Here is an 18,080-nt window from a genome sequence, read left to right on the forward strand (position 1 = left end):
TTTAAGATTTCTGTAAATATCAAAACAGCAGTAAAGATAGTTAAAAATGACATTCTGAGATTTCAGAATGGGTAGTGACTTCTTAGGTAGGTGCTTTCCTCTAGCTCCATATTGAAAGTGTGCTTTTTCAAAAATGGTTTAACTGAATTTCTAGTGGTCAGCAAGCTAATTTACCAATAATTAGTTGGAATCTTTTTCATTTTCTATCCTCTCCCAGGTTTATTCTGACTGCTAATCAACGAATGCCAGGTGCTGGGTTTAGAGCAGCAGGCAGTAGAAGTCTATAGATTTAGTATTAATTGGATTGGATGAATTAGCACTTGTTGCTGACAGCTGTACAGTGTATCTGTGTAGGTGAGGCTGTGCTGGAGGTCCGACTAGTACATGTGTTTAGCTTATGCTTAATTGGATTTGTTGAACTGGCATTTATTGTTGTGTGTACACATCAGGGTCTGGACAATGTGCACAAGCAGCGCGTGGCTGAGGTGCTGAGCGAGCCGGAGGCCCGAGAGAAGCAGCGAAGCCGCGAGAGCCTGAATTCTGACACGGTGAAGTATGAGAGCGGGCCAGACGGTGGCGAGGAAGTGAGTATGAGCGTGGAATGGAACGGGGTAAGTACAGTACACAGCCCTCGGCACATTACTGAGAGTCCTCAAACCAGGGACACAGACATGTCGACTTGAAATAACTCCTCTATCTTTCTGGACTGAAGTCATCCACAAAGTCATTTTACTTGTTAAAGTTTCCTCAGCACAGAAACTTTAATAAACACAGTTGTTAATGTAAATGTTAATGTTTGGTCACATTGAGCTGGCTTGGATTGTATTATTTTAATTGCTGTCAATCAAGCCAACTGATGGTTCCCTATAAATTTATTGTGAGAATGAGGGGCCACTGGAGGCCAATGAGGGGATTATCTCTTCAATTAGTGACTTCGGTCATGAAAGATACAGTGAGGTTGTTTCTTCATCTATGACTAAATCAAATGTTTGAATGAGGACTTAAATCTTGTCCAAGTAGCTCAAAAGGATCAAACTGTACAATGCTACACCGATAATCCTGACTGACAGTCACAGTTAACTCTGCTCTCCCGCAGTAGTTACTGCTTGTACGTCGCTGTTACCCTGACTTTGATTAATGCTATCAAGTGAAAACATGCTCTGCTGGAGCGTTCACTTGGCTGGAGCTTAAGTCGTTGACAGTCGTGAGTCGTAGTGCTTTGTATAGTTAACGCATTTTTCACTAAACTCTCTTTTGTTGTACAGCTTTTCCAACTAATGTCTAAAAAGCTTTAAAAACTGCTCTGGTCACACACATTGATGCCACCCCGCTGCCTCAGCTGCAGACCAACTGTTTTCAATCAGCTGGTACATTTCAAAGTATGCAGAATTTTCTCAGCCTGTCCTCACTGCAGTAGCAGAATATAGAGTTATAGGGTCTCTGTAGGCTGCTCACCACCTTATTTCTAAAATGCTGCTCCTGCTGCTGCTTAGAGCTGGCCTGCTCGCATAGCAACAGTAGTCATAGAGCCCAGAACAACCAATCAGCATCTCCTATTGCACCTCTGGTTGTAGTCCTTGCGGGCGGTATGGTGTGACACATAGCTGTGCCTATAAACTGTAGCCTGTCAACGGATTATTAGCACACAGCCTCCTGCAGACGATCGCCTGCAGATCTCTGGACCTATTTATATCAGGAAAGGAGCCGGGCTCATCTGGAAAGAACTTTAGCTGGAAGGAAAATCTGACAAGGAGCTTTTGTTTTGTCCTTAAATCTTCTTTGATCAGACAGTAAATGAAGTCAGTATAAATACAAGGCATCAATCAATCAATCAATCAATCAATCAACTATCGGTCTTTAATTGGATTTGAAGTCGCACTTTATTGATCCCAAGAGGGAGCTTTCACAGCTTCTACAGCAGCACAATTACACAGCCTATGGGTTATAGAGGATTTACAAAAGTGAATGGAACGTAAATATATAAAGAACTAGGCTTTGCAAAAGCACTATGGAAGATTCCAGTAGAAGTATTATTTAGGAAATTATTGGGTGTATCCAGTTATTTTTATACACTATTTGTGTATTATTAGCATGCACTTATCTTCTTTTCAAATCTCTACAATAGCAACATCATTCTGCAGCATACTGAAAAATATCTAAATCTTTAAAATGCTGTATTGCACTTGTATACTATCAGATGCAATTGGCTCATATTTCTAATCTTAGATGGATAAAAACAGATATGTCTGGGGATGTTTATCCTCCACTGCTTCCCTGCAGTTGTCAGACTACATTTTGTTTTTCGTCCTGTCAAACAAATCATCACTTCCACTTCAGCTCTCTCCACAGGCAGCTATGAAAACCTCTCTCTTCACACTTAATACGAATGAATCTGTGACTCATCAGTCTGTTCTGACTCAACATGGGCTCTGTACTGTACTCCTTCTTTGTTGATGTTGGTGATCTGCATGTGTGTATGTGTTTATGTTTCTGATCGTTGCATATGTGTGGTGATCTGCTGCCAGAGAATGTAAAGTGTGACTTTCCCGGCCTTTGTTCTTTTCCATTTGTTTGCCTTGTTAGCTGCCAGAGAAGATGGGAGAGTTCAGACTGAATAAATGATAAATTCTGATTATCATTAGGTTGACTTGTGTTGCTGCTCCCAGCTATTTTAGTTCATTTTCTGGGATGAAGACAAAAAATACAAAACTAAACATTTAGTTCTGTTACAAAAAAAGTTTATCTTTCTGGCTACTCTCACGTCTCTTTACCTGCACCCCTCTGTTTATTTTGTGGTCACCTAACAAGGTTTAACGTTGCTGATATGTGTTGATGAACTATGTTCCAGACTCAGACACAGTCTCTCTCTCTCCACCTGATTGAGCTGTGTAAATGCTCCACCTAGTGGCAGAGCCTGCCAGTTCTCCTGCACTCTGTGATAGGTTTAGGTGTCCATTCATAATACCTCTGGAATACATGAGATATGATTCCACAACAGTGTTTTTGTTTTTTTGTTTTTTTGTTTGTTTGTTTGTTTCTTCATGTAAATTCATACAAAACACAAACCTTGGAAAGTTTGAAGCTTAGTCTCTCTTCTTTCTTTTTTCTTTTCTTCAGATTCTCATATAAGCTCGATGTTTCAGTCTGCCTTTAGCGCGCATAATTAGATTTTTTTTTTTTTTATTAAAAATATAATTGAATCTGGTGGTGTGGCCTCTGCAGCTCACCTCCTGAAACCAGACGTGTGAATATTCCTGTTTTATAATTTTTTTTTTTTAATGCCATGTGACTGTTGACATTAAAGTTAATTTACATAATTCTTCAAAATAACTGCCCAAAGAAAAGGCCAGGGGCGCTATCAAATGGTTACACAGTTGTGAGTTACATTTACGAACAGGTAATTTCATGGTAAATTATAAATCACCCTAATAACCACACAGAGCATTCAGGCATTTAAGAGTCCACCCTGACATTATCTGTCTGCTGCCTCAATTTAGTTTAGTTTGTTGGGTTTTAGAGATTTGGGCCTGAGAGTGGATGAGACCCGAGGGCATCTGGAACAAGCCGTGGAAAATGGCCCATGGCCTTGGAGAAGGAATATAATGCAGTCTGGATGTTTTTGTTCTCCCACAAACTAGAAGAGGCTGGAACAGAAGTGTTATTGTAGTTCAGTGCCCTGACTGCACGACGATTATTCTGTGAAAATGATCTTATCCTAGCTCATATTTCTGAAAATACAGAAGTATTATTATTTATCTCTTAATTTTTATCTCCTGCTGTGAGTCCTGTGATTTAGAATTAACAGATTTCATTTGAAAATGACTACTTAGATCAATAGACAACATCCAGGGTTTCCCAGGATTTCCCCATGTAAAGTTGGATTGTTGTGAAAATAAAACTGCACATAAAAAATGTTTTATTGCTGCTTTTATGAGAATCTCTGTAACACGGAGGTTAATGACGCAAACACATGATTGTAAGTGAGATCTGTGTCTCACTTACAATCATGCTGGTGTAAGTGAGACACCTGAAGATGTTTTTAACAGTTTTTTGCGCTCTTTTCCCAAATCAGAATATTTAAATAATTGCTTCTGATCAAATTATGTCACTGTAATGACTTTAACTTAAAGCGCAGCCATACTGGACTCAGTGTTGGGTTTTGTTGTATAATAATGTCCCCACAGATTTATTGATCTCTGTCTTCCATGTGTTGCACAGGCCGGTAGAGAGACGCTGTGTCTGGTTTGTCTGTTAACCTCTCAGTCTTCCTGTATGCTTCCCTCCTTTCTTCACCCTTCTTTAATTGATCCATATCTCATCTTACGGTCTTTTTCCCTCTCTTTTACTGTTTGCATTTGCTTCTTTCTCTCTTCAATCTGCTCTGTCTGACCGGCAGGCGTAACTCCAGATGCCTTGTAGTGGTTCTAAAAATTGTCTTCTGCATGACGGATGCCTCGCCTCACCTCGCCTCACCTCGCCTCAGCCCCTTCAGCTTTGCAGTTTTCCTTCAGCTCTTTTCTGTGGCGGGATTCTTCACACCGGGTTCAACCACAGCGATAATGTTGCTTTTACACCCCACTCTCAGTTGTTTTTGGGAACAGGAACTGTGTGAAAATGGTTCTGGCAGAAATACGGAGACAGCTTGTGTGTCCGAATCCAACCCTCTGCTTTCTACTTGTGCTAAAGCACTGCGCTAGAATATGTATCTGCTGCGGGTGGGAGAGAACTGGGGTGATTTTTCTTTATGGCAGCAGTAAACTTGTGCTTCATACCTTGATATTTCTCCTTGTCCTTTAACTCTGCTCCTCTGCTTCCTCTCTTTCTGTCACTCTACTATCTTTAAAATGTGCTTTCGTTTTGCCTGTAGGCTTGTTTTTGGAGGAACTTTGAGGGGTGTTTGACACAAAGTTCTTGAACTAAACTCTTCTTTAACTAAAATTATGAACTTTCTTATTTGGTACAAGCAAAACTGACCACAATATCAATTAAAGTTTCATCATTAAAGTTTCACGTCATTAAAATTCAAAGCAAAAAGTGGCAGAGATGACCAAATATGTGCTCATGTGCTATATTTAGTTTTAAAGTGGAGCAAGATTTTGGTCAGAACTTTTCTTTGTGATTAAAAAGAGATCAATGAAGTGTTGCTGAACAGGTCCAGCGATCACGCAGAATGACCGCAAAATGTAACAAGAATGTTGCGTGTTTGTATCCAGTGGATCTTTATCTTAAACAGTGAACCAAACTAAACGGCAAAACAGGACAAAAAGCAGTAGTAGTACCACTGTGCAACAACTTGTAAACTGTGTTTGTGGTCTAAAACAGATTGACAGATTCCTGCTGTGTGAATATGACATCCTGTGTTCAACCCAGGTGCAAATGGAGATGATTTGCAGACTTGATTTATACCTCAAACTTCATTAGGCTAAAAAAATTAAAACATTTCAACACTACAATACTGGCAAAGGCATGCACAGGAGCAAAAGTGATGACATTTTGTTGATGTCGTGGTCAGATGAGCCAAAAACAACAAAACAAAAAAGGTCTGAGATGGTCTGAGGTCCATGTTAAAGCCTCCTTCCTCCTCTCCCTCTCTCTGTAGAGGTTAGAAGCTTCTCATCTCTCTTTTATCATCCGCGCAGTTTAATTCAACATTAGCTTTTAAAATCCGTAGTGATAACTGAAAACGTCTCATGTGGTAGTGACGTAACACGCTGTAAAAAACATCGACTTAACTCATCAGCATGATCAAGAGCACCGCTGATTGTAGCTCTGTAGGTTTGTGCTCCTGTTTAGAGTTTAGTCTTTGCTGTGTCACTCTGTGCGGTCTCTTCCATTTGCACTGATATCAGACAAAAACATGTTGTGATGTCAATAAGAGGACACATAAAGGTGATTGGAGTTAATGTGCAGTGGGCTTACATGTTTAAGTCTGGGGGAGAAACGCTGCAACAGTTCAAGTTTTCCACTTGTCAGGTTGGGTCTTGAAAGAAGAGAAGCCTTTGGCAGATACAGAGCCTAAACCTTGTGTGTTCTCTCTGTTTACCTTCTGTATATCTGTGTATATAGTTGTCAGGGTTGGTGTGAGGGGGGTGGGGGTTACAGAGAATTTGCTGTATAAAAGCATTATTGTTGCGTTTGCTGAAAGTTTAGGAATTTAATTAGTCTCCTCGTCGGTCTGATCTCACCTCCTGCTACTAATCTTCTGCGTGTGCTGTCCTGTTTGTGCATCTTTCTTAACTTCTAATAAAACTTAAACTCTTTGCTCACCTGAACCTGTGCCTGTCGCCTCTTTGTGTGTTCCTTCTCTTTTCCATGTATGTGTCATGATAACTGAGTGAGCTCTAAACCTGTCCTGCTCAGATACAGCAGCAGTGGGAGGAAGAACAATCACCATATCCACAGTCCAGTAAATTTAATCTTTTATGTCACCGCTTAAATCAGATAATGGATGTTCTGCAGATTTGAAAACTCAATTCTGAAAAAATGCATTTTTAAATTTAATCTCCCAGAAGCTCAGAGGGTAGGTTTATGTCAGAAATCAATAGCATATTATATTCGTCATTTGATTTCTGAGGTATGTTTGGGTGATGCTTAACTGTCTCTCTAGGTGGTTACAGATCAACTTTTTTTCCCATATATTAGGTAAAAGGTAAAAGTCAAGTTGATGTGAAAAATTCTGTTTATTTGGAGTATAAATTGGTTCTGAAGAGCTACCTCCATGACTACTTTGACAACTCATGGCAATAACAGCTTTTAAACTTTGACATACTTTTTTTTTTTTTTAATAAAAAAACCCCCCAAACTGATCAAAAGTTTAAGCAAACATTAAAAATCATTGGAATTATTTAATCCATATTTTGGATCAGTTTGTCCATTATTATTGTAATTTATTTCTACATTTTTACAAAAATAAACTGAGTTCTGCCAGGACTAGGAAGTAACTGACCTATTTTGGCTTCACCACTCTGATCCTACCACGTTGCTGGATACGATGGGAATGGTTAATGGCAAAATTTAAGGCATCCAAGTTGGTAAAAATATGAAATTATGTTTTTTTTTAAAAAAATCTATGTATAGCCTTTTGAGTCGTTCTCTCCCACACAATACGCTGCCCTATTCCTCAGTCAAACTTCTGATTAATTATTATTATTCAAAAACACATGTTAAAAGGAAGTGGTGCAGGTGAGAAACTAGCAGGTCCAATAAAGTGCATCCAGTTTAAAAGTCAGAGGTCGCAGCTGTGCTGAGACTAAATGAAGATGAAATGTCAGAGGTGTAATCTGTCTCACACTAAAGATCTCTTCATGTAATGTAATTTTTGATTTTCGGACTATCTATAGGCATATAGCTGACACCTTAAAAATGGATCCACTAAATTATGCAGTGTGGCTTCTCCAGAGCCACTCTGTAGCCTTTCACATTTGAAAAGACAAGAATAATGTATAACAGAATACGCCAGCTGATGGTGCCACAGTTTAGGGGTAGAAGTTTCTCAGAATGAGATGCAGTGTAACAAAATAAATCCAGTCTGGTTTAGTGCATTGTGAGTGCACGGGGCCCTTTAACCAGCATCATTTTGAAGTACAAGCCACACATGACGCATTAAGCATCTCTACTGGTTTGTAATGAGTGTACTGCTTTACTGCATCATGTAAGCACATGAAATTTTGCACGAGACATGCAAATGCAGTCCAGTACAGCAGCTCAAGATGCTAACTGTAATACAAACAAACTAATTATTACAAGGTTTTTAATGCTAAATGTAGCAGAGCTGTTCTATTGGACTCCTTTAAATCACAGAGTTAATTACTGAGTGTGTGAATATATTAGCATATACCAGTGTGCAGACAGGGTGTGAGTATGTGTAGCCTAAATTTGGACCGTTTTAATCACTGCAAATATTAAGTCATGTCAGTTGTAAGATGCACAGACGTGTCTCGATTAAAACGCAGTAGCAGAAAACGTGTTTGAAGCAGTAATGAGAGTGTATGCTGGTTTGATGCTAATCTACATTCTGTGTCTGCACTCTTCTAAATATGTTGGATAGCGGTGTGTATGAGTGACTCTGTGACGTGTCCCACCAGGATGGTTCCAGCTCTCTGAAGAGGAGCGGATCCTTCAGTAAACTACGAGCGTCAATCCGCCGCAGCAGCGAGAAACTCGTTCGCAAGCTGAAAGGCGGCGGCTCATCCCGAGACAGCGAGCCCAAAAACCCCGGGTAACTATCAACTCCACCCAGACACCTGCCCCACCCCGCTACAGGTTGACTCACCCTTTGCACTGGAGGCCTGGAGGATCAAGCCGGCCCTCCATCATGCAGCACGGCAGTTGGTGTACTAACCAAAAACAAAAGAAGGGATTCACTGTACTTTGCTGGTGGTGAAGTGGTGGAAAGCTGTGTTTGCACATGGAGCGATGGAGGGAGCTTTTTCTGGCACATACGCATCAGCTTTTTTTCCCATTGCATTTGTTTACAATGCGATGCATTCAACTTTTTCTTTACAGTTCATGGTTTGGTCATCGGCAACAGTAGCCACTTTGTCCCCACTACTCTTGCTTTGGGGAAAGGAAATATTACATAAAAAAGAGACAGTATTTTAAGAAAGTGCAGAATTATAGTAAGTGCATGATTTATATTTTTTAAATTTTAAAACACAAGTGTTATTTCATGGGGAGAAATCCATGACTTACAGAAAAGGTATGTACTTTAAATTTAAAATACTAAGAGGAAAAAATGTATCTTGTAAAAAATGTCATATTTTTATTAAAAAAAAAGTTTTAATGTTCTGCATTAAGAGATAAAGGAAAAGTATTAATATGTTAAGAAAAAACATTTTTAATGTAATAAAATGGTCTAATATTTGAAGAAAATGTAGTATTTCAAACTTATATAAATAGCTTACAGAGTCACAACAGCAGACGTGTTTTTATACTCGCCACATGTCCAAAAACAATCCAGCTAAAGATTTACATTGGTGATTTGTGCCTGACATCTCATGCAGGCTTCATAACGACTGAATATTTGCATACTTGCACGGGTATAAACAAGGGCTTCCATTTTTGGTGGGAGGAGTTGGAATACAAACACCTGACTGTTGTCTGGCACAGTGGAGTTCAAAGTCTGGCTGCGGACCACAGTTGTTCACATGTGTACTTAAAATGTATTCTGTTAAACCTTCACACAAACAGTTCTTCATCTGAACGACTTCCACTATCAGGAAGTATTTTTACTTTCAAACATCAACTTAGTTCAACACTAGCTTGCAAAACCACCACCACTCATTTACTCCCCCACTGAAAAGTGTAGTTTACGGTCTGTTTGCTTCACGTGACAGGAAACTTCAAAATTATGTGGAATTTGAAAGCGACTGGAGGTGAAGGTCAGAACGGGTTTATGTATATTTTATTACTGCATTTAGAACAACAGGTGATGACATGAATAACTTCAGACATTTAAATGTCAAATGTATAACAGAGTATAAAAGTTGCACTTTTTCTTTCTGAATTTGAATGTCTGAATAACGTTTTTAGAACACTTCTGTCGTCCTGACCAAACCTGAACTTTGTTAAACGAGAGAACCAAAGGGAACTAACTGATGAAATGGGAAAATAATCCTTGCATTCACATGCTGTGACAGGACATGTGAAAGAGCATTTGCAATGAGACATAAACTACTAATGTCTGCTTTTGAACTGCCTTTATGCTTGTTATGCTGGTGGGATTTGTTTGTTTGTTTGTTTGTTTGTTTTAACCACTAATAGTTACACCTATTTATTGCATTTTGTGGCTTTGGATTGTTTTCTTTTTTTCTCAACTGAAGTACATTTGAGTTTCACTTAGCTTTGGAATTTTATTTTCTTCACTTTCTTTGGATTTTATTTTGAAAAGCAACCTCTCTGCATGGCTCTTCCTGTGTAGAGTACCATGTTGATTTTATTTTATTTATGAATAAATGTTTTTTCCTTCCATTTGAATGCCTACTTGCATGCTTCATCTGTGTGCTCTCTTGTTTCCTGCGCTGCTCTTCTCTGTGGCTCATGAGGATGATGGACATGACAACCATCATGTCCATCATCACTATGACTGATAGGTTCTCAGTAAATCACTGCAGAAATGTCCATGCTAACCGCTGTACAGTGTTTAACTAAATTCTTTAAAAACAATTGCTAGTTTTTAGAAATAGAAAAATGGAGCAAAAGACAAAACCGAGGATGTTGCAATTTCATGATATTCATCGAGAGAGTATCTGAAGGTTCACAGTGGGGTATTTTCTGTTGTGCTATGACTTGTTACCTTGCATAGAGAAACCTTGAGAAACAGTATAATGTGTTATGACTGCAGCTGGTCATATCTTTATGAAGGCCAGCTGCTCCTCAGGCTCTGTCCATACTAGTGCAGGAAAGCTAGACTAGACTAGATGTGTAGCTATCTGTTGAAACCTATACACGTAGCTCATACAATGACTGCTGACTTGAGATGACACATGTTACACTGCAGCAGTAGTTATGGCTGTGCTTTGGTTGTTACAATTCCAGCCATTACACATCTGTCATAGAAGTGTTGCAAATTCAGACAGACTTACAGCTGAGCGTTTCTGCAGCACTGTCACCCTGCAACACAGCGAACTTCAGTCAGTCAGGCAAAGCAGGTACAGCTGTGCTCACAACCAGCACTAGCAAACAGTCAGAAAACAGAAGTATTAGCATTAAATGCACATCAGTGTATTCAGACAAAATGAAGGGGATATTGTTAGGTGATAATTCTCATAAAACTGAAGTTTTACCTCCACCAGTCCTGCTGCAGAGGTGTACAAAATATTGAGAGTAACACATTTTGTGTATTTTGACCTAAACAAAGTTTTGACACTGGCAGCTTAAATAAAGACCGGAAACAAGGGGTGAGAGAGATTGGTATGACTGGCAACACAAAGTGAAGGAGCTCTCAAAACCATACTTGTGAGTTAAGGATATTGCATAAAAATCATAGGCAAAACACATTCAACACCCCCGGCGCGCGCACACACACACACACACACACACGCACACACACACGCACACAAAAACTCACACATTGTAAAGTGTGAGTTTTTGTCTGAGCTTGTTTTAGTGTTCTGGCAATTTTACTTATTTAAAAGCTTCTCCGCTGACTAAATTTTTATTTCTCACTTTCCAGTTCCCATAAATTCCCATTAACTAGTTTATGGATCCAGTATCTCACCGTTTTATGATAAACCATGTGCTGATCTTATTACATTTACATTTCTCATCAGGAAGGATTTTTTTCTGCAGTGTCACTGTACTGAAACCAGGTTGTGTGTGTGTGTGTGTGTGTGTGTGTGTGTGTGTGTGTGTGTGTGTGTGTGTGTGTGTGTGTGTGTGTGTGTGTCTGTGCGTGCGTGCGTGCGTGTGTGTGTGTGTGTGCATGGACTTTATTGAGTGTAAATTTCAGTCTACACCACTCATCAATTAAAAGACTGTTAGACTACATCCTTAAAATATGTTACCACTTTCTTATAAGGGAAGGCTGTCTAAAAGAATTTGTACAGTGTAGATCACTTATAAAGAAATATTGAATATAAGTTTTCAGTTGCCAGATTTAAAAAGACTTCTCTGACAGCAGAGTTTATCCAGCCATCAAACTTCATAATGTATTTTTAAGTTGAGGTTAAAGCATAAATTAAAGTTTACATATAATTATTTTTATATATATATATATATATATATATATATATATATATATATATATATAAATATAAATAATATATTAACTATAATATAAGACAGTTACTATACTTTTGAAAAATAGCTCAACTAAACAATCTAGAAATTATTGTAATTGCAGATCTTTGCTCAAAGGTCACAGGTCATCTGAAGTGGTTTGACTATTGAAGTTGTCTTGCTGATGAGGGTTAAATACAAGGCAACACATTTCTCACAACCTGGCAACCGAAAATTAATTCCGATGGCAAATGAGTTATATTTCGATAAAGCATGAAAACATGCAATAACATTTAAGAATGTTAAAAATTACTTGTAACAAATTAACAACAAATTACTTGTAACATTACTCAGGTGAACTTTGGAGAAAGTGGTAACAGATTTTACACTCAGCCTTCTAACATTCATGAATGGGAAGAGAAAACACGATACACGTGACATCAACGTTTCTGTGAAACTAATCAGAGTGTGAAAATACTACATATGTCATTAACCAACACATACATCTCCACTGAGCTCAAATCCTCACACCTGAATCTCCACCCCCCTCCCCCTCACTTCTGACCCTTAACCCCACCTCCCTGCATGTGGGTGCAGCATGAAGCGAGCCAGCTCTATGGGGATGCTTAACGTGGCGGACAAGGCTGCGAATGACCACTACCAAGTAAGCAACAAGAAACGAGCGCGAAAGTATCTGCAGAGGGTTTTCAGTCCTGCTGCAGGCCAGGGGCACAACCGCCAATCAAAGGACTGTAGTTAGATCCCTGAACAAATTCTTATTAATGATAAGAAATATCTCAAGGAGGCTTTTTTTTTTTTTAGAAAATAGTTACTCCCTGGAAGACCGAAAGCAGATTAATTTTAATACATATTTGACCTTTTTTAATTTCAAAAAAGATTCTTTTTTGTCATCTTCCCTCATTTGGAAATTGTGCATTACTATTTCAAGACAAAATAAGCCCACTGATGACAGTAAATTAACAAATATCCAAAGCTGTGACCACAGATTTATGTTATTATATCGTAGGAAAAATCAGTGTCTTAAACGTTAAGTCACTCACTTTGGCAGATACTTTTTGACTCAAGTCTTTTATTTCATATTCTGATTTCTCATGTCTTTATAAACTGTTATTATCAAACCCTCCCCGAGGCTCTTATCATTCACTCTAGATCAGGGGTGGGCAATCTCAGGTGTCCCTGCAGGTTTTAGATCTCAACTTGGGTCAACACACCTGAATCACATGATTAGTTCGTTACCAGGCCTCTGGAGAACTTCAGGACATGTTGAGGAGCTAATTTAGCCATTTAAATCAGCTGTGTTGGTTCGAGGACACATCTAAAACCTGCAGGGACACCGGCCCTCGTGGACTGAGATTGCCCACCCCTGATCTAGATAGTGGTAAATCTGACATGGCTAACATCATTGTCTAATTCACTAACTTCTGTATGAGTTAAAGTTTTTGATGTTCAATCAAATTTTTAGTAAGTTTCTTATTTTTTTTACACATTGTTTTTACAACTTCAATTCTTTATTTTGACAGTGAAAATGTGGTACATTATATCCATAATTTCCTTTAAAATATATGTACATGAAGACCTGATGATGCAGGTTGAATTTATAAACATGTCACCCATTTGAAACTTATAAGTTTAACCCATTTTCATTAAAGGTACTTTTGTCATTTTTCTCAGACTGCAATTGTAAAAAGAACAGACATTTTGGACATAAAGTCATATCTGTTGTTGTTTTATGATCTGTTGATAGCTTTATGTTTTTGTGAAAGTTTTTTTGATTTTCAAACAGATGTTTTATTTAAAAAAAAAAAAAAAAAATTTTCAAACTATAATGGAAAACATTACCTGTGTTCTCTCCATCTGATTTCTGCTTGTTTCACTTCCTCTAGGAACGAAATAATTGTCTGAGAAAAAGTCGCGACCTGAGTGCCAGCCACACTAACCTGGCGCGTTGAAGGTTTTTTACTCTGAGGAGGTGAAAGGTCACGGAGAACTGAACTGAACTGAACTTCTGACCATCCTCGATGTAAATAGCTGTTTGTGAAAGCTTGACATCTCCCATATTCTACTTCAGCATCATCCCATCATGTGCTAACTATACAGATTTTAGTCTTTCATTGCACTCTTGAAGGTTTATGATCTCAGATGGTAATTTGTGGTATGTAATTATATCAGTACATATCGGGGGGGTATGAACGTACGGTGGGCTGCTGTATGTTTCTTTGTTTCAGTCTAATTCTATGTGCATGTACTGTATGTAAGTGTGTGCTGGTGTGAGTGGCTGCCCTCTCAGATTACAGTTTAATATTTTGTTTTGTTTTTCTATACTAGTGGTGGTAAAGGCGGGCGCAGAGTGGAGTTTTAATTTTAGAATCATTTCTAATGTAGAGGCTAAAAACTGCAGGGGATGAATCCAGTTGGCAGTCCTAGATGACAGAGAGGAGCTCAGTCACTGTTTAGCTATACCCTAACAATAACTATTGCTATGGTAGGAGTAAACAGCAACCTCTGGACCTGAAAAGGGTCAGTGAGGGACCAAAACTCACAATTCATCATCCAAATCAAGTAAATCTCGATAACCGCCCATTTTATGAAAAGCCCAGCTTTACAGCATAGACAAGCGTGTTTTTGTTCTTTATAGATCATCTCTATCTGCATGCAGCTTCATGCAGCATGTTTTCTATATATATAGAAGTCACCTGTCCACTGTTTCTAAGGTTTAAACCTATGCAAAACCAAACAGATTTAAAGGTGGATACAATTGAATCTTATTTAAAGTTGTTTTGTTTGAGCCTGTTTTTGCTTGCATCTCTTTTGAAATGACCACTAGCCAGCTCTCTAGCTTTATCTGATCATTTAACAGGTGTACCGTTTTTCATCCAAGTATGTTTTGAAAAAGGAAAATAGAAGATTGTGAAGGGCAGATTGCTGAACCCGAGGCTTCACAGCCGTAGTCAGCAAACCAGTCGTTTAAATCACTATCGCTATGTTCATCTTTTAGATAAAGCTGCACTGAATTTCGCTTTAATTTGCTAAAAGCTTCTGGATGCTCCATTAATGATTTGCTGCTCTGCTGAAACATGACTAAAGAAACCATGTTTGTCTTCACTGGTACCGATCATTAAAACAACAAAGAACTACGATTTAGCTCATAAACCTTGATGATTTCAAATTAATCACAATTTTTGGCCAGTGTTGATGTTTTCACACCACTTTCTTTATATTTGGCTGTGTGCTGAATTCTAACTCTGCCAATAAGAACAGTTCTACTTCCTAAGACTCTTCACTCTTTGTTCTGCAGATTTCCAAATGAAGTTGTGCACAGAGTGTAGATTAGTTGAGAAAATCTCCTGATGTGTATGAATCTCAGCAGCTGTAGTTCACAAAAACATGGAAACCTGTCCAGGGATCTTTCAGCTGCCTCTTCCTAAAAATAATCCGTCCTGTGTTGATTGATTCAATATTTAGCTTTCGATGTGTGAAGTTCCATGTTTACATGATTTGGGGTTTGTAAATTATGTTTTTATTTGTTTCTGTCTTTGCGCTGTTTCTTTTTATATCGTTCTGTAATAAGCCTTGAGAGCAGGATCCGTGGACTGACTAGCACACGAAGGCTGGCCCGCACACTCTCAGGACTGAGGCTGTACTTCCACACACTGACTACAAACTTAACGTCACTCCAGACTTTTTAAGTAATGACGGGAGAAATGTTTGCAGGACTTTCAATGACGAGACAAAACTTTGCCATGTGAGTGAAGTTGAACCAAAAAGTGGAAATTTTTTTAATGAACACCACACGGAATTTTTAATGTACATTTTTGTGAAGTGATTTAAATTTCCAGTTAAATATAGAGATATCCAACATAATCCTGGTATGAATACTGAAGGACTTATCATTAAAAAAACATTTAAACAATTTCTGTGTTTAAATGTACAAGTTGACTTGTGATTGTTCTAAGAGTTAATCTCGAAATTAAACTTTTCCCTTTACTGGCCTTTTGATAACTTTATGTTAAATGAAGGTAACTATGCGTACATGCTCACTTCTTTAAAAGGAAGCTACATAATATTTAGCATATTTAATGTCCTTTACTGGTGGTAAGCTTGAACTGAAAGAACATACAACCGGTTAAATGATGATGAAGTGCCTTGTTTAAGAGATCCCCAGAGATGGTATATTTTGTGTGGAGAGTTTCTTCTGTTTGAGCTGGGCTGTGTATTTACATTTCTTTTCATTTCAGACACACACAAATGCACATGATGTCCATTTATGGAGAAGTAAGCTGCTACAAAATATATTTTCTATATAGATTGAAGTTATAGAAATAATGAAAATCAAAAATTATTAGAGTGAATGCACATGCAATGGTAGTCTGCAGCTGAGTCCATTTTTTTATACTGCCTTAGACATATAGATACATTATAGATGTATATTTTTACAGGAACTCAGAAGCCTGTTCTGAAATGTTAGAATTTTGTCTAAACGCACCTAAACAGCCTCACCAACTGCACATGACCTTTGTGTGCATGTCTTTGAATTTAAAGTCTTTAAATTAGATTCGAGCAAAGATTATACAGACTAGATTAGAAGATTAGAAATTTGGTGAGAGATCCTGAGTCAGCTTTTAACATTAACATTAAACATTAAATTAAACGCAATGAACTTCACATTGGACAAATTCAGTACAACGTGATCTAGAAGAAGGCGTTACAGTATACAAAGATGCGCATACAAAGGATTGATGAGAAAAGCTCAAACAGATGAAACGGCACAAAAAATTAGAATAAACCCTCCATATCAGCCTAGGAATGACCACAGTGGTCTGTTTAATAAATGCACTAATGATAAAGAAGTCTCCACAGATCAACCATAATCAGGTTTAACCGTCCATCTCCAAACAGCCCTAGCACATTTGTAAATCTTTAGCATGAACACCTAGTTGAGAAGGATTTGCACTGGAAACATCAGACTGGCGTAAAGTAATAATGATGATCTCCCACCTTAAGCTGCATTGATTATTGTACTGATGTGTGACTAATGCATTTGCTGCATTGTACGTTGTCTCTGTTGTGTTTCCTGAATCTTACATATTTTTTTTGGCAGGGTTGTGCAATATGGTTTTGTTTTCATTTCTCTTATTTGTTGGAAAAAAAAAACCCTCTTTACATCTCACAGATCAGACCTTTAACTTCAATAAAAATCGACACCTGAAGAATGAATTCACATGAAGGTGTCACAAACCATTATACTGTTATTTGCCTTTCTTTAAATTATTTGTTCCAATTTCCCAAATGAATCTTCAGTGGTTTTAATGAAATGTGCAACACTGATATAAACACAAAGAAAAACGTTTTGAATGGAGTGTACACAGATACAATGCAAAGATGTTGAATACAGAGGTTCAAGAACAACTTGAACTACCTACAATAATTGTGAAAATCTCAGAATGTGGACTGGCTGAAACTATTGGACTTATTCTAATATTTGTAAATTTAAAATTGAGCAATTTAAAAATAAATGTGACCTAATTTGTATTAATTTTCACTGTTTTAATTGAGCATAGTCAAAGAACAACCCACTGGAATTTGTTGTGAAATCAAGTCACTTTATTTAAAAGCTGGGCAATGAGCTTTGTGTAGGATGTGTGTGTGATTTTTTTTTTTTTAAATAATTTAAATTCAAGCAACTTAACGTTTTATAAGTTTTATATCATAATTTGATCATTTCTTTGAGTTAATATTAAAATGTCAGTATTAGGGCTGCCACGATTAGTCGACTAGTCACGATTACGTCGACTATTAAAATCGTCGACGACTAATTTAATAGTCGACGCGTCGTTTGAAGCTTTGTAAGATCCCAAAAGACGCAGGAATAAGTATTTAAGAGTGTAATAACGGACTGAAACAGAAGATGGCAGCACTGCATGTGTAAGGATGCCAGCTGCCGTTAAACCCCGAAGAAGAAGAAGCTGTGTCCCAGAATTCATAGCGCGGCCCAGCGCAGTTGTCAACAATGGCGGCAGCTAGTTAGTTTTAATATTACTCTTATTTTTTTTGGGTCGCAAAATAAACGTTTAACATATTTTCAGGCGAGAATGTAGCTGTTTAACCTCAAATATCTGCTCAGTTTATCAAGACACCACGTATTTTCAAAAGCACTCCGACGCTGGAGACGCCTGTTACCCACCAGCTCGATAGTTAGCCAGGGTTCAAGGCTCACTAGAGCCTGTGAGAACAACGGACTCCCGGCAAATCGTTTTCAAACCCACAGCTGTCTTTCGCTACTCAGGTTAAACATGTAATATAAGTCACTTAGATAACTTAAAAATGTTATTGTTTGGCTTTTT

The 18,080-nt window shown here is 38.1% G+C and overlaps 1 protein-coding gene across 6 annotated transcripts in view; it reads left to right on the forward strand.

Moving 5' to 3' along the window:
• The window catches only part of klc1a (kinesin light chain 1a), a 42,181-nt gene extending 25,201 nt beyond the window's left edge, over positions 1-16,980 (forward strand). For 3 of the 6 annotated variants that reach the window (XM_039603682.1, XM_039603681.1, XM_031753551.2), the window contains 4 exons: positions 450-611; positions 8,085-8,218; positions 12,316-12,382; positions 13,623-16,980. In XM_039603682.1, the coding sequence (XP_039459616.1) occupies positions 450-611; positions 8,085-8,218; positions 12,316-12,382; positions 13,623-13,688 (429 nt within the window). In that variant the 3' untranslated portion in view covers positions 13,689-16,980. Of the gene's footprint in view, positions 1-449; positions 612-4,396; positions 6,273-8,084; positions 8,219-12,315; positions 12,383-13,622 lie in introns of those variants that run through there. The other 3 variants (XM_031753552.2, XM_031753553.2, XM_031753554.2) reach the window with 3 other exon arrangements.
• The last annotated feature ends 1,100 nt before the right edge of the window (positions 16,981-18,080 follow it).

This window comes from Oreochromis aureus, linkage group 19 (assembly GCF_013358895.1).
Source record: "Oreochromis aureus strain Israel breed Guangdong linkage group 19, ZZ_aureus, whole genome shotgun sequence".
NCBI lineage: Eukaryota > Metazoa > Chordata > Actinopteri > Cichliformes > Cichlidae > Oreochromis > Oreochromis aureus.